The 21,346-nt window shown below is 42.2% G+C and overlaps 1 protein-coding gene across 3 annotated transcripts in view; it reads left to right on the top strand.

The window, feature by feature from the left end:
• Nucleotides 1-21,346, top strand: part of ELP1 (elongator acetyltransferase complex subunit 1) — a 57,418-nt gene that overhangs the window by 22,345 nt on the left and 13,727 nt on the right. For all 3 annotated transcript variants that reach the window (XM_036091392.2, XM_078061562.1, XM_078061561.1), the window contains 15 exons: nt 1,448-1,554; nt 1,867-1,970; nt 2,637-2,690; nt 2,774-2,879; nt 4,160-4,275; nt 4,640-4,713; nt 5,449-5,527; nt 5,624-5,703; nt 7,105-7,242; nt 7,352-7,437; nt 7,726-7,874; nt 9,745-9,868; nt 10,776-10,873; nt 12,348-12,549; nt 15,020-15,081. In XM_036091392.2, the coding sequence (XP_035947285.1) occupies nt 1,448-1,554; nt 1,867-1,970; nt 2,637-2,690; nt 2,774-2,879; nt 4,160-4,275; nt 4,640-4,713; nt 5,449-5,527; nt 5,624-5,703; nt 7,105-7,242; nt 7,352-7,437; nt 7,726-7,874; nt 9,745-9,868; nt 10,776-10,873; nt 12,348-12,549; nt 15,020-15,081 (1,579 nt within the window). The remainder of the gene's footprint in view (nt 1-1,447; nt 1,555-1,866; nt 1,971-2,636; nt 2,691-2,773; nt 2,880-4,159; nt 4,276-4,639; nt 4,714-5,448; nt 5,528-5,623; nt 5,704-7,104; nt 7,243-7,351; nt 7,438-7,725; nt 7,875-9,744; nt 9,869-10,775; nt 10,874-12,347; nt 12,550-15,019; nt 15,082-21,346) is intronic.

The raw sequence follows: 21,346 nt of genomic DNA, 5'->3' as shown, positions 1-21,346 counted from the left end.
TTCTAGTGTAGTTGTTAACTCCTAATCTTTGACTCATAGTGCTTCATGTTTTTACAAAGCTTTTGTGAATATCCAGATGGTTACAGGAGATGTTCTAGCTATATGCAACACTCAGTTAACCAGGAGCTTGCTTTTAAAAAGCAGAGCGAATGGAGGGGTGAGGATGGGTGAAACAGGTGATGGGGATTAAAGAGTGCACTTGTCATGATGAGCCCCGGCTGATGTCTGGAAGTTCCGAATCACTCTGTTATACACCTGAAACTAATACAACACTGATACCTACACTAGAAATAAAATAAAAACTTAATTAAAAAAATAATAAAAAGCAGAGCAATTTACATTAGAAATACCTAAATTGTACACATTTCTGCTTCTCCGAATTTGAAATTCTTTACCATCAGCTTGCAGGAAAAAAGGCTAGATCATCTCACTTGCTGTAAAGGAAATGAGAAGTCATTTAAAATACATTTCTGCTTTGACTTTTGTTTCTCAAAAAAAGGCTGTTTTGTTCATATAAAATATTAATGTCTTTAGGGAATATAAAGTCCCTCAGTCAGCTTACAGCTTTTAATACCTTACATTTATTACAGTTTAAGTTTTGTAAAAGGTACTCTTTTCAATGCTTTCTCTATGGTAACTCACTTCTTTCTCACGCTGCCTCTTTGAAGTATGTATTATTAGCGTTCTTGTGTTATAGCTGAGACCACTAAGGCACAGAGCGGTTCAGTAACTTGCCTGGCATCATGCAGGTAGAGCCTCGATCCAGTCCCAGCCAGTCTCACTCTGGAGTCTGTTCTCTTAACCTATTCGCAGATCATTTATCCTCACAAAATTTGGGGCATTTTGAGTTTTTTGTGTATTGGCTAAAAACTCTTTGAATAAATACTAGCATTGGCAACATTTGCTTTTATTGCTACCTCTTCCACTTCTTTTAAGACACGTCTACTCTATTCATTGACACAGGAAAAAATATAACAGTAACAGATTCCCCTCTTCTCAATTAATGAAGACCCACAGATTTCCATGAATGAATATGATAGCAGTAAGAGATACTGAGTATGCTCATTTTCCTGCAGACTCACTGCTTTATTTACTGCAGTATATATTTTAAGGAGACAGAAATGATACCATGCATGTCTAATGAAGGCAATAAGTTGTTATAAGTTGTATTAAGTTGCTGCCAGAATGCGAGTGATGACCTCACAGCTTAGACACCTAGCTTATTGGCATTATGGAAAACATTGTCATGTGACAGGTCATTACTTTGGCCTTCTGCTGGAAATATTTATCAGTGTGTATATGTGTGTGTGCGTGCATGTGTATGTATGTAGTATGTATATATTGTATTGAAATAGGCAGTGCAGCCCAAAGGGAAATTGTTTATTTCTTTACCTGTTTCTGCAAAATCAGTGAAATGTTACTACTTTTCTTTTTTTAATTTTGTCAGTTCATCTGTGACAGTGGATGGAGTCATAATCAGTCTGTGTTGCAATTCCAAGACCAAGTCAGTAGCATTGCAGCTGGCTGGTGGCCAGATACTTAAGTACTTTTGGGGTGAGTATCAGAATTTTCGGAAAGCATGTTTATGACTTACATAAATGTTTAATTCTTGAGGATGTGTACTTAAGAGTTTCTTGTCAATGCTACATTGACAGTTAGGTCTTTTAACTGTCCTGGAAAACCCTAAGCTGTAGAGTGGAATTGGCAGGTGTATTCTGTAATGGACCAGAGTGTTTTAATGAGTTTCCAAAATATATTTGGAAAGTGATCCCAATTGCATGTTAAGTGTCTCAGCAAGTATTGATGTGACAGTGTTTTACAGTGAGCATACCAGCTTTTTGTAAACCTCATCTGCCAATCCTGCAGAGTCACCCTCTCTGGCTGTTGAACCATGGAAGAACCCCAGTGGATTTCCTGTTCGGTTTCCTTATGCATGCACACAGACTGAACTGGCCATGATTGGAGGAGAGGTAAGTGAACAGGAAACTTTACCACTTAGAACAGTGGCCCAGGAATTGCTGGCATTAGGTAAAAAAATATGGGCTTTGGAGGTAGACTTGAGTCTCCACTTAATCTCAGGGCAACAGTGAGAAATTTCGGAGCCTCAGTTCTTCATCGATGAAGTGGGATTAAGAGATTGTCCGGCATGTATGTAGTAGTTAGTTGATTCCTTTCCTTGGAGGTATAAATTAAAAGATAGAAAAATGCAGTTGGCAGACTTCTAGTCCACATTGTACAGATCATCAGTTTTATTTAAATACCATTTGGGGACAGCAAAAATGTGATCTCAGAAATAGTGTTCAGGAGGTTGCCATTCATCAAATATTGGAATGTCTGTAATTGTGGTGGGTGGTAGGATACAGCGGTTACAGAACAAAAGAGCTGACTAATCGCTGCTCTTAATATAGATATGATGATCCCCTCTGATAGAACGGAGGAAATGAACAGGGTGTGGTGGAAGAGTGTTGAGGTGTTTGGCTACTGAGAGGATGGTAGCTATGAGGATGGGTGTCTGTATTCAGTCTTGACATGGACTTAGATATGAAACCACAGGGCAGTAGAACTATGTGATAGAAAAATTAGGTTTGACCAGTTTGGTTAGAATTGTTTGTAATTTCAGTTTTGTTTCTTTGCAGGAATGTGTCCTTGGTCTGAGCGACAGGTGTCGTTTTTTCATCAATGACACTGAGGTAACAAGGCTTGTTTTGGGCAGGATACTTTTCAGTGTTGCCTCCAAGTAATAAAGCTAACTTTCCCCTTTGCCTTGTTGTAGGTTGCTTCGAATATTACATCATTTGCAGTATATGGTGAATTTTTGTTGTTGACAACCCATTCCCATACCTGCCAGTGTTTTTGCTTGAGAGATGCTTCATTTAACAGTAAGTGTTCAGTATAGTAGAAAATAGTCCCTCTTCTATTATCTTTTGTCCTTTGAAGTCTTGATGACTTTAAAGTTCACCACCTCCTTTGGCTTTTTATCATAGAGTCCTAGATTATGAGAAAGCTTTTAGGGGTGCCTGGGTAGCTCAGTCGGTTAAGCGTCTGCCTTCAGCTCAGGTTGTGATGCCTTCAGCTCAGGTCATGATCCCAGAGTCCTGGGATCGAGCCCCCATCGGGCTCCCTGCTCAATGGGGAGCCTGCTTCTCCCTCTCCCGCTCCCCCTGCTTGTGCTCTCTGTCAAATAAATAAAATCTTTAAAAAAAAAAAAAAAGAAAGAAATCCTTTAGAGTTCATATACTTAGCGCCTAATCACAACACAATATCTCAGTTCAATGTTCTTTTCACGAGTTAGCAAAGACTTCCAGACAATGTCCTTCCTGGAGCAGAACATTGTGAAACGCAACAGAATTTTTCAGGATTATGTAACAATGCAGTATTTTCCCTTGGGTTACCATGCAGATACAAACTGGCTCTAACTTCTTTGTAATCTTCCTTTGCTCACTGTGACCACACTCCATTGTAGATCTGAAAGACTCCATCTTGTGGTTTATAGGAAACTGTGTCCATTTCTCCTTCAATTCCACGTGTCCCCTCCCCCCACTGTGTGTGTGTGTGTGTGTGTGTGTGTGTGTGTGTGTGTGTGTGTGTCCTTATTCTAGAAAACTCCAGTTACTATCTTTGCTTCTAACGTGGAAACTGGGAATCTTTCACTGATGTGATTATACTGTACTGATAGTGCTAAGAAGTAGAGACACTGCGTCCTCCCTGTGTTTTCTGAATCAGTTGAGAAGCTATATATGTGAATATGCATGGGCTCTGTGAGAGAGGGCAAGTTCTAGGGATGAGAAAGATTACTAGTCTTAAGGTTGAGTGGGAGAACAAAGGGGTGTCGTTGTTAATTGCTTTCTTCTATTTTGTTTTGTTTTAATTTTTTTTTTTTTTAAGATTTGATTTATTGGAGAGAGAGAGTACAAGTGGAGGGGAGGGGCAAAGGGAGAGGGAGAAGCAGGCTCCCCGCTGAGCAGGGAGCCTCATGCGGGGCTCGATCCCAGGACCTTGGGATCATGACCTGAGCTGAAGGCAGACGCTTAACCGACTGAGCCACCCAGGCGACCCTGCTTTCTTCTATTTTGGATCATATGTTCAGTTTTGACCTCAGTTAATGGCAAGTGTCTTATCATGACAGTGATTCTTATGGCTTAGCCAGTGGTGTCTTTAGCATTACATGCAGGTCTGAGCATCAGCCATCTGTCTAAAGGGGAGTCTCTGCGGAAGGTGGAGAGGGGTTCACGTATTGTCACCGTTGTGCCCCAGGACACAAAGCTTATATTACAGGTAAGCTGATTTTTCAGGCTATGTTTCTGACTGTCGTTAGGCTGTCAATACAAAACAGTTCTTGCGGATTGTATTTTAGGCCTTCTTATCATTTGTAGCAGTTTGTTATAAGCCATTCCTTGCTAGGTTCTCCATTAGCTTTATACAAAGGAGTGCTCATATAGGCTGTGCCCAGCAAGGCTGGAAGGGCAGCTTCTCTGGGAAATCAAAATAAATACTGAGCACAGCCAGATTCTGCTGGAAGTGTGCTCATTTTACAGGATCATGGTAGTTCTCTGTGAAGAGTTGAGTTAGGTGAAGTTGTGTATCCTGGGTATTTAAATTTTTTCTATTTAATTAAAAACATTGTTCTGATTTATTTAAGATGCCAAGGGGAAACTTAGAAGTTGTTCATCATCAAGCTCTGGTTTTAGCTCAGATTCGGAAGTGGCTGGACAAGTAAGAACCATGTATATGACTAGTTTGCTTGTTGTTATGACTTATATGTGAAGATAGTAAGTATTCTATTAAAGTTTTTAAAACTTAGAAGTACGGAAAACCTCTATTACACATGTCTTCAATCAGATTCTCAGAGGGTTTTTTTCCTCCTACACTTTGATTTTAATAACTACCTAGTCTGGTAAATATTCTTAGAAAGAATCATGAAACGCATCATACAAGACAGGGTTTCCTAGCCTGAGGGGATCCATATGGGTTTTAGATGCTCTGTGAACCCAGGGAAACTGCACCAGACTGTGTCTGTGTGTATTTATTCGGGCAGAAGGCCTAAGGCTTTTGGCAGATGGACAGGGGAGCCTGTGACCCAAAAATGCCTGAGCCACTGTTGTGAAGGAAATGGTCCATTGTCAGTTTATTTTGGGGAAACTTTGTCTTTATTAGCATTTTGTTAAAGAGAAAGTAGACCTAAGTTCAGTGATGATTTTTGGTCATGTGTATGTGGGGGTATAGTCCTCAGACTGCCGTGGTGACTAAGTTCCGTCTTTTACGAAGGCAAGCGAATCTGGTACCTGATTTTTCATTCTGTGAGTTCAGAGTAGAAATCCAGTAGTAGTTGTTTGGCATTTGGACTATAATCTAATTATAACTGGTTTGTATCATAATAATGGTGTTGGATCCAGGGAGTTTAGTTTTTGTAAAATGACCTTTCCATCCATTCTCTCTGCCTCTTCACAGACTGATGTTTAAGGAAGCATTTGAATGCATGAGGAAACTGAGAATTAATCTCAATCTGATTTATGACCACAACCCTAAGGTAACTTTCTAAATCTGATATTAACTCTAGCTTACCTTAGACTTGATCCTATGTGATTGCAACTAAAATTTTTTGTCCTTTTTTTTTTTTGGGTAGGTGTTTCTTGAAAATGTGGAAACCTTCGTAAGACAGATAGATTCTGTAAATCATATTAATTTGTTTTTCACAGAATTGAAGTAAGTATTTTGAATAATTCCTGAGTATCATATCCATAATTTATCTAGTTTAGGAAATCAAACAGATAAATAGCTAAAGGAGAAAAATTAACTTTGTGTTTGGTATTTTTTTTTGTCACTATAATTCTCAGATGCCACCTGTAATAGATTTTTGCCCTTTTCCCTTCTTTTTAAAAACAGCCTATTTAAAACTAAGACTTGAAAACACGTCATTTAGAATTATAATTGACTATTTTTAGGTGTATATATAAGACTATTTGTCTTAGGAAATTGAAATCAAATGGTATGTTTTTCTGCAATGACTTTTTTCCAACTTAAGAAAACATTTTAAGCATATAAGAAAAGCCGTCCAGTTAGCATCCTGCACCACCATCTAGACTCTCTAGTATATATTTTCCTGTATTTGCTTTGTCACGATGTACCATCTATCCATCCATCATTCATCTTTTTTTTTTTAAGATTTTATTTACTCATTAGAGACAGAGATACAGAGAGAGAGAGTATGAGCAGGGGGAGAGGCAGAGGCAGAGGGAGAGGGAGAGGGAGAAGCAGGCTCCCTGCCGAGCCAGGAGCCAGACGTGGGGCTCGATCCCAGGACCCCAGGATCATGACCTGAGCCTAAGGCAGACGCTTAACCATCTGAGCCACCTAGGCGCCCCTCCATTCGTCTTTTTTAAGGCAAATTTTAAGTTAATTGTAGCCTTCAGTCCACTTTATGTCTCAGTATTTCACTTCGTAGAACGCTGACTAGAGTGCATTCTCTGTGGGTCAGAGTCACATGTGGTGAAATGCATAAATCATAAATGCACTATTCAGTGAGTTCTGACCAATGTGTAACCCAGACCTCTATTGAGATAGAGAACATTTCCTTCACCTCAGAAAGTTCCTCCAAACCTCATGTCAGTCAGTCCTGTCCCCACTCCCTAGGCAACCACTGTTGTGCGTTTTTTACCATAGATGAGTTTTGCCTGTTGAACTTGAAGTGGAAGCATGTAGTATTTACTCTTCTGTGTAAGTTAGGCTGCTCTCACTCAGCATATTACCTTGAGATTCACCCGTGTTTTTACTGGTATCGCTAGTTCCTTCATGTTCACCCCTCAGTAGTGTGCCCTAGTGCAGATATGCTACAATTTGTTTATTTGTTCCCCTGGAGTTGGACACCTGTCTGTACCCAGTTTGGGGCTAATATGAATAAAACATCTATAACATCACTGTATGAGTCTTATATGAAAATGTTTTCATTTCTCAGTTTGTTTCTTCATTTTTCACCTTATGTGAATATGATGAATCTGTTGTCCAAAAGCCATTTTTATTCCCTCCTCAGCCTGCCTGGATATATGTTCATCATTTGGTAGCTGGGACACGTGTTCAGTAAGTGACCTCTTAATAACTTGTTCTTAGGGAAGAGGATGTTACAAAGACCATGTATCCTCCACCAGCTACCAGCACTGTCCAGCCGTCCAAGGATCCTGGTGGGAAAAAAGTAGACCTTGTCTGTGACGCTCTGAGAGCAGCCATGGAGAGCATAAACCCCCACAAGTATGTGCGCTGTCATTAGTTGGCATCTTTTGAGTCACCTAAGTGTACTCTTGTCCTTACTCAGCTTGTTCGTCCTTCTCATTCTGGGCTTCTCCCCTTACCACCGCAGGTACTGCCTGTCCATACTCACCTCTCACGTGAAGAAAACAGCCCCAGAGCTGGAGATTGTGTTGCAGAAGGTACACGAGCTGCAAGGTAGAGACCCGTTCACAGACGGTGTGTCACCGGCCTTCCAGGCTTCTGGGGCGCTCACCGACCACGATCAGGGCCCCATCACACAGTGTGGGGCTTTTGGGTTGCCATTTTAAGACCTGTGTCCGTTTTTTTTTGAGCACTGCCCTACAAAACATGTACAGAAGAAGTCCTATGGCATCCAATTCTGTCAGGAAAATCACTTACTTTGTCTTTTTGGTTGTGTTGCTAGAGACGTCGGTTTTTTCCCCAAACGGCTTTGTTGTGTTTTGTTTTCTTACACCCTGACAGGCAGTACTCCACCTGTTCCTGATGCTGTGAGCGCTGAAGAGGCCCTGAAGTATCTACTGCTTCTGGTAGATGTTAATGAGTTATATGATCATTCTCTCGGGACCTATGACTTTGATTTGGTCCTCATGGTAGCTGAGAAGTCACAGAAGGTAGGTGCAGTCACTACTTTAACGGCCTTTCGGGTCTTGCTTCTGCGGTCATGGCAGTATGAAACCCTGTCCCCGGCAGTGCTGGGTCTTGCTGACATGAATATAGCGAGTACAGGCCTGGGGGCAGGGCTGGGCGTTTCCCAGACGCCTGCCTCTAAGCCCCATCTCTGTCAGGGTTCAGGGCTGATCAAAGTGTTTGGAATGCCAGGTGGAACAAGTGAAATCAAGTTACTTGGTTATTTGTAAGATTATGGTCATATGTGTGAATGAACTCTCCTCTTGTAAAGGAAATAGAGCAAATGATTCAGATTCCCGTCCAGTTCCTTGTTATGGGGCTGGAAAGTGGGAACATGGAGAATAGGAAGGCTTGGGGCCTCTCGTCCCACCTTAGCATGCTGCAGTTGGAAAGTTTGGGTGCCCCTGATCTGGTCTAGTTTCTGCAGCCTTAGTTTCATCCTGTCATCCCTCTCCTTGCTCTTGCCAGAGTGATCTTTCCAAAAACAAAATTTTGATCCTTCATTCTTTTACTTAAAATCCTTCATGGGCTCTCCATTGCCCCTAGGATGAAGTTCAGAAGCCATCATATTGCTTAAGCCCCTGCCCCCAGGATGTGGTCTCTGTGTATCTGTCTGTGCTTGTCTCTTGATATTGTTCCTTTTGCTCAGCCTATAGTGGTTTTGTACCCCCCCCCCCCGCCAGCCGCCACACTCCCTCTGCAGGTAGCGCTACTTCTGCTTCCCTTCACCACTCTCCACCTCTCCATTCGCCAAGCTAATTATCACTCGTCTAAGGCAAAGGAGGCCAAGGTAGCCTCTTGCCAGTGCTCCATTCTTGCCTCCCTGCCCGCCACGTGGGGACTGGATGAGGTGGGCCACATAGGGCTTCCACTGCACCCAGTGCCTACCCTATCATTCTAGCTCCTCTTCTAGGTGGTAGGTCTCCTGAGGGTAAGGCTCGGTTGTATTTTTTATACATAGCAAATTCTTACTAAATGTTTGTTGATTGAACACTTTGGCCTGTAGTTCTCTATATTACATGCCTGAGTATTTAATTATTTTTTCCTTTGGGCTTTCTTTTTTTTCTAGATTGTTCTTATATGTATTTATCCTGTCTGCTCAGTGAAACTGTATTAAGAACAGGGAGCATCTGTTCTTTAGAAAGAAAACAATTTCCGGGGCATGGCACAGAGCTGCAGACAATCAGTGCTAATAAAATCTTAGTTGGCAGGGCCTTAGAGTTTTGTCTTTAACTCAGTACAATTTTACCTTTGTTTTAAAACTTGATGGAGGGTGGGATGCCAGGGTGGCTCAGTCAGTTAAATATCCGACTCTTGATTCCAGCTCAGGTCATGGTCTCAGGGTCCTGGGATCGAGCCCCACGTCCAGCTCCGCGCTCAGCACAGAGTCTGCTTGGGATTCTCTCTCCCTCCCCCTTGCACGTACATGGGTGCATGCGTGTTCTCTCTTTCTCTCTAAAGTAATCTTTTGGAAAAAAAAACTGGCAGAGGGAGGGCATGTGATGCACTTCTGGAGAAACTTGGATGCATTTGTTGAGTATCTTCTAGATTGACCTTGTTTTCCTTATTAGCCTCTGAAATAAGTGGCTCTTGTGAAATTGCATAGGAGATCGTCATCATTATTCTCAAAACAACACCTATACGTTAAAGCATTTTCACCCAACTGGCTATATGTTGTTTCATTTTATATATTTATACAATATGTATAATATACTAATATAGTACGTATTTTAAACATTATGTAGCTTTGGGTTTATTGATTGTTGTAATTGTTATTTATATTGTTATAAATAAATGTAATCATAAGCAATAAAGATCTCCTATTGGTGTTTTTTGTTTTTTGTTTTTTTTTAGGATCCCAAAGAATATCTTCCATTTCTTAATACCCTTAAGAAAATGGAAACCAATTATCAGCGGTTCACCATAGACAAATACCTGAAACGATATGAAAAAGCCATTGGCCACCTCAGCAAATGTGGTAAGTGTGAGGATTAGTATGTTTATTTCTGCTTCAGGTCTTCTTTGGAGCTAGGCAGGGTAAATTAAAGTGTTAGTTTAGATATAGGCTGATTTCAGTTTCCACTCCTGAAAATTTTAACAGTTATGTATGTGCACCTTCTTTTATCATATGATCTGAAAAGCTGAAGGCAAAGCAAATGACTTTTAATGAATTGGAGGAGCTCCCTAACTTAAAAAAATAGAGCAGATCCTTTTTGGGTTAAGGATAATCACCTCGTAAATTCATTTCAGTATCTCAGAATGAAAATTGTTTGATAATGCACTCTTCTCCCCTGGTATTTGCCAACACCCGAGGGAAACGTAGCTTGTCTGGAGGGAGCGGCCATGCGCACCGACAGTTCCCAGAAGGACACAGGTGTACATGGTAGCAACGGACTAGGACGAGCACGGTACACGTTGTTCTGCTTCACCCTGTGCCTGTCCTCTGCTGGAGTTTCTGGCTTCAGCAGGTGCAGTTCTCTCCAGAGAGCTAGGATGGGGATAAGAAGTTACCTGGGTGTTAGTAAGCTGCTTTGGAGAATCTGATTGAGCTGGGATGGGCTGGGACTCTGGTATCTGCATAGGTGATAAGCTCCCCAGCTGATTCTAATGAAGGAGGCTGAGCAGACAGAAGGTTGGAGAGTCATTTATCAGGGCTAGTGTATAAAGCATCCTTTTACATGGAACTCTGATCTCAACCTGTGTTTCTCATACCTCACATATGCTGGGGTGCTTTGCTAAAATTAGAATTCCTGGATTCTGATACTCTGATTCTGCAGGTCTTACAAAGGTCCCTTGTTGATTTTGTGTAGGGACCACTGGTACAAATGAAATTCATTACGCGTCCAAAGTCTTAAACTTGTGTGTGTATGAATCTTATTCCTCAGGACCCGAATACTTCCCAGAATGCTTAAACTTAGTAAAAGATAAAAACTTGTATAAGGAAGCTCTGAAGTTATATCCGTCAGACTCGCAGCAGTACAAGGTGAGTGGTGTGCGAAATGAGGCTCTTCTGACTTTGTGCGTTAGCTGGCAGGGGGAAGGATCCCGAGTCCATAATGCCATTCTTGGCCTCAAGGTTTATCTTCAAACGAAGTCACCTCGTCCTGAGCTCTTATCTGGGAGAATGGCCCTGACCTGCTCTTGTTCTGAAGAAAGTGCCCAGGCTGGAAAGCTAGGAGTTGTCCCCCATTCCTCATCACGAATACCATCGCAGCTTCTCCCTGGGGTTCCCGGCTTCTGTCCCACCCCTTGCTCCAGCCCAGCCTTGCTGTCGCATGACTGATCGTCCTGAAGCATGTAGATCTTTCTCATGTAGTTCAGAAGAAAGGGATGCAGTTCGGTTGTTTGTTTAAACAGACATCTATTTAGTTCTTCTTACATGCCAGATATTTGCTAAATGTATTCTGTGATTCTCATGACAACCTGATCGGGTAAACAGATGAGGAGACAACCTGCCTCAGGAGCTGGAGTGTGAAGCGCCGGCCTGGGATGTGGAGCCCAGGCTGGCTGACCCCGGAGCCTGGGCCCCTAACCACTGAGCTCATCCCCGCCACCCTCCCTGCCCTCTGCAGTTCGCCCGCGGCTCTGCTCTGGCCCCCGCCTGCTCCCTTAGCATCGGCTGCCTCTTCCAGGCCTCTCCTTGCCCCTGCCTTTAGCCCCACTTGTCTTTTAACTCTCGGTCTCCTGTGCCGGAAAGCTGTTCCTGGGCGAGGTGCCACCCTGAGCTCCCAGATCCCCCTTCTCACCTCAGTGACGGCACGTAACCACCTGCCACCGCACTGATTTGTTTTCCCTGCCAGCCGCGGGCCGCTTAAGGGCAGGGGCCGTGTCTTGTGTTCCGCTCTGTGTCCCTGCCTGATGTTGAGCCTGCGGATAGAGAATTTGGCCAATGGCTGCCTCTTTGCGCTCATTTTCACGGTCTCTTCCTCTCTCCCGGGCTCGCTCTCTTCTCCACTCGCTCTCTCTCCACTTCGTCCTGTGTATTCCGTACACATTTCTGCCGGATGGCCACGGTGCTCTCTGTAGCTCTCGGCCTGGATTACTGTGCCATAACCCTTCACGTGGCTGGTTCTCCTCACAGCCCTCTGAAATAGCACTCCCGTCGCTCTCCTTTTATCACGACGTCACGGGCCTTCCTGTGTTTGTAAGCCTGTCGCCACAAGAGCAGGAACTTGGTGGTGGTTCTTGTTACTGTTTGGGATTTTGCCTGTTTTTATTTTCTGCATCGCTATGTGAGTCCCACTGCCCTTAAGAGTACTCAGTAATGATCTGCTGTGTCAATACATGGCACATCCTCAGTACGGTTTTGAGTGGAAGAATGAGTTCACTGATTAACCACGGGATATTTCTGAGTAATTCAAGAGACTTTCAAACGTAGTGGCTGAGACAGCCTACACCGGAGGTTAAGAAATGACTGTTGCCTTTCCTCACCAAGCCTCCGTCTCCTCTTGCCACAGGATATCAGCATTGCTTACGGGGAGCACCTGACACGGGAGCGCCTCTTCGAGCCAGCCGGGCTTGTGTTGGCCCGCTGTGGCGCCCACGAGAAAGCGCTCGATGCCTTTCTGGCTAGTGGTAGCTGGCGGCAGGCTGTCTGCACGGCGGCCCAGCTGGACCTGACCAAAGAGCAGCTGGCTGGCCTCGGCAGAACTCTGGCAGGTGAACGTGGGTGGTGGTTTAGGTCCTCTAAAAGGAGGACTCTCCCAGAGGTTTTTTTGTTTCTTCCTTTCTTTGGCAATTTTGCAAGTAAATTTAGGACAGCATACCTTGAGACCGTCTCATATTCACTAATAAAAATTAATTAGATAATTTAGAATGGTTTATTTAAGTAAAGGTTAAACTGCTACAGTGAGAGTCCCCAAATACGGTGGCATGATAAAGAAAGCTTGTATCTCTCACGTAAGGACTGAGAAGTCCTTCTGTTGTGTGGCTCTGTCATCCCAGGCGGATGGTTGTAGCTGGATTTTCTCCATACCCATATTCCAGGCCTTAGGAAGGGGAAAAAACTAGAGCCTTAGGAGAACACTTGAAGTTGGAAACGACCTTGAAGTTACACTGTTCCTTGTGTTCCATCTCATTTGCCAAAACTTACATCCTAGTGCAGAGTAGCTGTGCGTCCATGTGCCCTGTCAGAAGGTAAACATGAGTTTTGGAGTGGGGCCATTCAGGTATAGACAGTAGATCGTTGGGAACTGTAATAGCATTTATGAGAAATGAGGTGAAAGAAAAAACCAAACATGTACGCATTCTGAGAGCAAAGGCAGTTCAGCTGTGTCACGATCTAGGGATCGTCTGAACCAGAGGCAAGCCTATATCAGAGTCTGACTCCTTAGAGGAAGGAGAGCTAAAGGACGGCCTGGGAGAAGAGGTGAATAGGCGCCCTGCCCTCTCACCTGTGCTTGTATGTTCTCCCCTTGCTGTTTTTTTTTTTTTTAAAGATTTTATTTATTTATTTGAGAGAGAGAGAGAGCGTGAGAAGGGGGAGGGTCAGAGGGAGAAGCAGACTCCCTGCCAAGCAGGGAGCCTGATGCGGGACTTGATCTGGGGACTCCAGGATCATGACCTGAGCCGAAGGCAGTCGCTTAACCAACTGAGCCACCCAGGCACCCACCCCCTTTGCTGTTTTAAGAGTTTTAAAAATATTGTTTGGTTTCAAAGAAAATGCGGTTCTGAAAAAATCCCAAATTAAATCCTGTTAAATGTATGTATGTGTCCTCCTTAGCTATTTGCATTCTTCCTTTTTCTCTGGGTCATAAAAATGTGTGAGGTTACCACTTTTCTTTTTCTGGCATTTCTGGTTATTAGGTCTGTAGGCTCTTCTACAAGGCCTCTTCATTTCCATGGTGAACTCTTTAGTTTTTGAGAATTCCCTATATTAGGTCTTTTAGTTATTTATTCTGGCTCCATTGTTATTTCTGCTTTAGAAACTTATGGTAGTTCATACCTTCCAGCTCTGTTCTTAGGGCCTATTATCTTCTCTTACATTCTTTATAACTCTTAGCTTGTCATGCTGTATGTTCTCCCCAATGTTTAGCAAAAACGGTAGGGAAGGTGGTGGTCAGAGATTGTTGAGAAAAGTTATAAGGCAGAGTCACTTCATGTGCACTTTAACTTAGGCAGTTTATACAAGAAAAGAAAGATAGCTGTTGAAATTATGGAGATGATTATACCTGCTTTTGTCAGGGATCATATGCGCTGGAGTTTGCATGAGATGGGAGACATGAGTCTGCCAGCCCCGTAGTCGACTTCAGGTTCTGTGTGCCTCTCAAAGCATGATTATCTCAACTGCTGAGTCATTCGAACATTTAAAGACACTGCATGACCCGTAAGCCAACTACCTTCATCTTAGTGCTCAACCAAAGAACAGCAGTCTCTTCCTATTTGAGGAAGAAATGGATGAGCTGGAGATGCTAGGTCATTTGCCCATATGTGTGCCTTTGTAAGCTTTTTTTCATGGCTAATTTTGGCTCTACATGGATTTCACATTCTATGCTAAATTTAGATTGTAACTGCCATTTGAGATAGGACTCTGTAGTATTCCTGCCTATTTCCTGACAGAAATTCACAAAGTATATAGTTTGATACATAATAAAGATATATTAGTGAGCATATCAGCAAAGGAATCTGTTGAGTGTTGTTATGCCCAATGTTTCACAAACTTACTTGACCCAAGAATGGTTTTTTGGTATTGCCTTTTATTATCCTACAGTCTTAGGGAACACTTTGGAAAATGCTGTTTTAAAGCTGTTCTATTTGAACGTATACAGTAGAGCTTAGTCTCCAATTTGTAGGGGACGGTTTTTATTTAAAAAGTACCTCCAGGGGTGCCTGGGTGGTGTAGTTGGTTGGGCGTCTGACTCTTGGTTTGGGCTTGGGTTGTGGTCTCAGGGTTGTGAGCTAGAGCCGAGTGTTAGGCTCTGTGCTCAGTGTGGGGTCGGCTTGAGATTCTCTCCCCTCTCTTTGCCCCTCCCACTTGTGTGCCCACATGCATGCTTGCTCTTTCCCTCAAATAAATAAATAAATCTTAAAAAAAAAAAAGAAAAGTACCTCCAAAAACCATTTCAACTTGAGTTTTGGTGATCCTGTTCTTAGCAAGCCAACTATGGTCAAGTGTTTATTATCTTTGCAGGAAAGCTGGTTGAGCAGAGGAAGCACAGTGATGCAGCCACAGTCTTGGAACAGTATGCCGAGGTAACCTCATTTCCTCCCTTCAGCCACTCAGTCAACAAGGAAGGTCTTCCCGGTTGTACCTCACCGATGATGAAAATTAAAGGAACTTGGGGTAATTAGGAAGTCCAGAGACAGTATTTGCTCTGCAGATCTTCCCTCTTGCTGACCTTAGAAATCTAAATTTAACTTCTAAAAAATTAGTTCTCTAAACAATACGTTCTGTAAGGTAGAACTCTACCACAATAGGCATTAGTGGTATGACCTTGGTAGAAGGTACTAAATTAAATCTCAGGGGAGTTGTGCTTTTTATGTTAACTTGCCAAGTAGAAACAGTGAGAAAGGACCATTCTAAAACAAAGGGATTGAACTTCAGATACTTTTCTGGCTTTTACAGCCATTCTTACTGTTGGAAGTGTCTTTTATCTCAGGCAGTATGATGGGTTCCAATTTTCCAGCAGATTATGAAGATGAGTACCTTTACCAGCTTTTGATACGATTGTCGAATTTGTTATGAAAATAATAAAACTATGCACTGACATGGGGCACCTGGGTGACTCAGTCGGTTGGGTGTCCAACTCTTGATTTTGGCTCAGATCATGATTTCAAGGTCGTGAATTTGAGCCCTGCGTCAGGCTCTGGGCTCAGTGGGGAGTGTGCCTGAGATTCTCTCTCTCTCTCTGCCCCTTCCCCACTCGCTTTCCCTCTAAAATAAATAAATCTTAAAAATTAAAAAACAAAAAAAACAACAACAAAAACTATGCACTGACACTGGCCATGGACTAATAGGACATAGTTGATACCAGGGATTACTGCCTTGCAGAGTTTTAGCCTTGGATGAGAGAGTGTTTTTTACAGTTGTTACTAGTAGGCACATTTGTATAACATAATTGTGCTTTTAAATTACCTGAATGTCTTTCATGTAATAAGGGTGAGTGAAAGAAGATCACTACAATTTGACAGATCCTAGCAAGAAATTACGTTGGTGGGTGAATGAGCTGAAAACATCAATGAATAAAATATGCATAATAACAAGGCTAGAGTAGAAAGATACACCATCTAAGATGGTTAATTAAATGGATCAGATGCTACCATCCTTTTTCTCTGTATAAATGAAGATTAATTCATATATGTATGTTTAATTTATATATTTATAATTTGTATATCTTTAATTGGGTATACATTACATATAATAAAATCTACCAGTTTTAAATTAACAGTTGGATGAGTTTTGACAAATGCTCCTGGCCATGTCACACCACTACAACCATGGTAATAGAACATTTGTAACACCCCAAAAAGTTTTCTGCTTCCCCTTTTGCATTGAGTCTTCTCCCTCTACTCTCAGCTCTTACCAAACACTGATGTGCTTTTTGTCATTAAGTTTTGCTTTTTCTAGAATTTTATATCAATGGAACCATCTTGTATGTGGTTTTTTAGTCTGGCTTCTTTCACTCACATAATGCTTTTGTTTTCTAACATTTTTTTTTTTTTTTCTTAGAATTTTCATCTCTCTGCTTGCATTACCCATCTGTTCCCGCATGTTGTCTGCTGTTTCCATTAGAGCTTTCAGCACATTAATCGTACCTCTTTTTTTTTTCTTTTTCTAATTGGAATATAATTCACACACAGTGGCATATTAGTTTCAGGTGTAATCATACTGATTTTAAATTCCTGGCCTTGTAATTTCAATATCCCTGCCACGTCTAAGTCTTGTTCTGTTGCTTGCTCTGGCTCTTCAAACGGTTTTTGTCCTTTGTGCAAATTTTTGTTGGAAGCCTACCATGAAGTATGGGGTGTAAGGAAATTCTATAAAGAGGTCTTTAGTGATGTGGTGATAAGGTGTGGGGAGAGGAGAAGTGTTCTACAGGCGTATGATTAAGTCTCAGTCTTTTAGTGAGCCTGTGTCCCTGGACCTTGAACTTCACCAGTGCGTCTCAGATTTTTCACTTCTTAGGTAGGACAGGAAGGCCAGGGGAGCTGGAGTTGGGTATTTCTCTTCCCTCATTAATTAGGCCCTGGTCAAACCAACTTTAGCTAGGCGTTGGCAAAATTGTTTCTCTTGACTGCAGGCCTTGTTAAGAGCAGCATGCTCTGGGCGTTTTCAAAATGACAACTTTTCCCTTCTTGTCGGAAGCAGATTTTCATCTGATACTCACTGTGAGAACCTGGTAGGGCTCAAGGAGGTAAAAACTCACAAAAGTGTAGGAGCTCCCTAAGTCTGGATGTCTGTAGAGTTTTCAGCTCTAACCTTGTCCACAGTGATCCTTCAGCCACTGGTCACTTACGGTTTAGATTTTCCTACCCCAGTACTGGTTCTGGTAGAGATCTCTACTTGTGGGTCTCTGCCCTGTTCTGGTAAGTTGTAGCTCTCTGTGTCTGCCTGTCTGTCTCTCCAGTCTTGGGGGCAACAGTTTGCCCTATGACCTCAGTTCTCCAGTGGATCAAAGGAGAGTCTGCTCAGCTTTCTACTTGTTACAATGGAGGGATGTCTTCCAAGTTCCTTGCGTGTTGGACTGGAAACTGGAAGTCATATAATGCTTTTGCGATTCATCCATGTTATATTATGTATCTGTGTATTCCTTTTTATTTTGCTCAGTGGCATTTTGTTTTATGAATAGGTCACGATTTGTGGATCTATCCACAAGTTGATGTACATTTGGATTGTTTTCAGTTTAAGGTTAGAATAAAGCAGCTATAAACTGGTTCAGTACGTCTTTGTGAGGACAGATCCTTGCATTTCACTTGGGTAGATACCTGTGAGTGGGAATGCTGGTCACGTGGTAAGTAGGATGCGTAACTTAATAAGGAGGTGCAGAGCTTCTCTGCGGCGGCTCTATCGTTTTGTGTTCCCACCAGTGATGTGTGAGTACCTCTCTTGCTCCTGTACTCATGTACACTGGATGAATTACTTATCTACAGATACATAACAAATTACCTCAAAACTTAGCTTCAAATGAAAAACACCTATTTGTTTCTGTGGGTCAAGAATCTGGGCAGGGCTTAGTTAGGGTCTCTGGCTCAGGGTCGTTCACAGGACTGCAGCCAAGGTGTTGGTCAGAGCTGGGGTCATGTTAAGACTTGACTAGTATTTTTTTGTTTTTCACTTCCAATTTTTTGTTGCTAGTAAATAGAAGTACAGTTTTGTTCGTATGTTGGCCTTATATCCTACAACCTTGCTGTGAACTTATTTAGTAGTTCTAGGAGTGTTGGGGGTAAATTCTCTAGGATTTTCTATATTAATGAGCATGGCTTCTGTGACTAAAGACTGTTTTATATCTTTTCAATTGGTATGCCTTTATATTTTTTTGTAGTCTTACTGTATTAGCTAGGACTTTCCAGTATAATGTTGAACAGAAATGGTAAGGGTTGGTGGACATCCTTGTCTTTTTCCTGATATTAGGGTGGAAATTCACTCTTCCACCATTAAGTGTGATGTTTGCTTTTTTTTTTTTTTAAGATTTTATTTATTTGAGAGAGAGAGAGATAGTAAGAGAGAGCATGAGCACGGGGGAGAGGGAGAAGTAGGCTTCTTGCTCAGCAGGGAGCCAGATGTGGGGCTCGATCCCAGGACCCTGGGATCATGACCTGAGCTGAAGGCAGATGCTTAACTGACTGAGCCACCCAGGTGCCCCATGCTATTGTTTTTTTAATAGATGTGAGAACCTGGTAGGCCCATTAGTGTTGGGAAACTGTAGTCTATGGGCCAAATCTAGCTGGCCATCTATATAAAGTTTTACTGGAACATAGCCACACCTATTTGTTTACATATATTCTGTGGTTGTTTTTGTACCTACAACCTCAGAGTTGAGGAGTTGTGACAGAGATGGTCTGACCACAAAGCCTAAATATTTGCTATCTAGCCTTTTACAGAAAGAAATTGCCAATCCTTGCCCTCTTGGGTTGAGGAAATTCCTTTCTATTCTTGGTTCTCAGAGTTTTTATCATGAAGAGGTATTGAATTTTGTCAAATGCATTTTCAACTAAGGTATTCTGTTTTAGACCAGTGCTAGGATGAATTACATTGATATTTGAATGTTAAACCAGTCTTGCATTCCTTAGGTTAAACCCATCTTGGTCATAATGTATTACCCTTTTTCATTATTGGTGGATTCAGTTTGCTAAAATTTTCTTGAGGATTTTTGTATTTGTCCATGAGCGATACTGGTTTATAGTTTTCTTGTTATATCCAGAATATGTGAAGAAATTTTACAACTTAACAACAAAAAGACAAAACAGCCCATTTTTAAAATGGCCCAAAGACTTGAATAGCTATTTCTCTCAAGAAAACATACAAATGGGGGCGCCTGGGTGGCTCAGTCGGTTAAGCGTCTGCCTTTGGCTCAGGCCGTGATCCCAGGGTCCTGGGATCAAGCCCCACATCGGGCTACCTGCTCAGCGGAGAGCCTGCTTCTCCCTCTGCCTCTGCCTACCACTCCCCCTGCTTGTGCTCTCTGTCAAATAAATAGATAAAAAATCTTAAAAAAAAACAAAGAAAACATAAAAATGGCCAACAAGCACATGAAAAGTTGTTTAGCTTCATTGTTCATTAAAGAAATGCAAATCAAAACCACAGTACCCACTAGAATAGCTTTAATAAAAAAAAATGAAAAATTGGCAAGGATGTGGAGAAATAAGAACCCTCTACATTGCTGCTGTGAATGTAAAATGGCACAGCCCCTATGGGAAACAGTTTGATGGTTCCTTAAAAAGTCCAACATATGGGGTGCCTGGGTGGCTCAGTCAGTTAAGTGTCTGACTTCGGCTCAGGTCATGATCCCAGGGTCCTGGGATGGAGCCCCACATCGGGCTCCCTGCTGAGCAGGAAGCCTGCTTCTCCCTCTCCCTCTGCCTTTCTCCCTGCTTGTGCTCTCTCTATCTCAAATGAATAAATAAAATCTTAAAAAAAAAAAATTCAACATAAACATATTACCCAACAGTTCCACTCCTAAGTATCTACTCAGGAGAAATGGAAACATGTCTGCAAAGAAACCTGTATGCAAATGTTTATAACAGCATTATTTATGATAACCAAAAGGAAGAAACAACCCCGATGTCCATCAATGAGAGATGAATGGGTAAATCGTCAGATACAGACACACACACACAGCATTTGTACACACACAGAAGAATATTATTCAGTCATAAAAAGGAATGTAAAACAGATGGATGCTTCAATGTTTTGTTTTTTTTTTTAATTTTATTATGTTATGTTAGTCACCATACAATACATCATTGGTTTTTGATGTGGTGATCCACGATCCATTGTTTTCATATAACACGCAGTGCTCCATGCAGTACGTGCCCTCCTTAATACCCATCACCGGGCTAACCAATCCCCCCTCCGCCCTCCCCTCTAAACCCCTGTTTGTTTCTCAGAGTCCATAGTCTCTCATGGTTCATCTCTCCCTCCAATTCCCCCCCCCCCATTTTTCCCTTCCTTGTCCTAATGTCCTCCATGATATTCCTTATGTTCCACAAATAAGTGAAACCATATGATAATTGACTTTCTCTGCTTGACTTATTTCACTTAGCATAATCTCCTCCAGTCCCATCCATGTTGATGTAAAAGTTGGGTAGTCATCCTTTCTGATGGCTGAGTAATAGTCCATTGTATATATGGACCACATCTTCTTTATCCATTCATCTGTTGAAGGGCATCTCGGCTCTTTCCACAGTTTGGCTATTGCGGACATTGCTGCTATGAACATTGGGGTGCATATGGCCCTTCTTTTCACTACATCTGTGTCTTTGGGGTAAATACCCAGGAGTGCAATTGCTGGGTCATAGGGTAGCTCTATTTTTAAATTTTTGAGGAACCTCCACACTGTTTTCCAAAGTGGCTGTACCAACTTGCATTCCCACCAACAGTGTAAGAGGGTTCCCCTTTCTCCACAACCTCTCCAACATTTGTTGTTTCTTTCCCTGTCCATTTTGGCCATTCTAACTGGTGTAAGGTGGTATCTCAGTGTGGATAAATCTTGAAGACATTATGCTTAGTGAAAGAAGCCAGACACAAAAGGTCACCTATTGTATGGTTTCTGTTGTATGATATGTCCTGAGTAGGCAAACCCAGAGAAAGGGCATATCAGAGGTCACCAGAGGAGGAAGGGAGTGGAGAAATGGGAGTGTTTTATCAGGTGATTTTAAAAAAGGTTGGTGGTCACACAACTTTGTGAACACAGTAAATGCCACAAATTGTACACTTCAGAGTGCTTGTGTGTCATGTGATTGTCACCTTGGTAAAACACCCCCCTCCCCTTTCTTTCTCTGCAGGTCAAACAGCCCA

Source organism: Halichoerus grypus, chromosome 14 (assembly GCF_964656455.1).
Source record: "Halichoerus grypus chromosome 14, mHalGry1.hap1.1, whole genome shotgun sequence".
NCBI lineage: Eukaryota > Metazoa > Chordata > Mammalia > Carnivora > Phocidae > Halichoerus > Halichoerus grypus.
The sequence above is the reverse complement of the archived record's forward strand: the minus strand, read 5'-3'. Positions and strand labels throughout refer to the sequence as shown.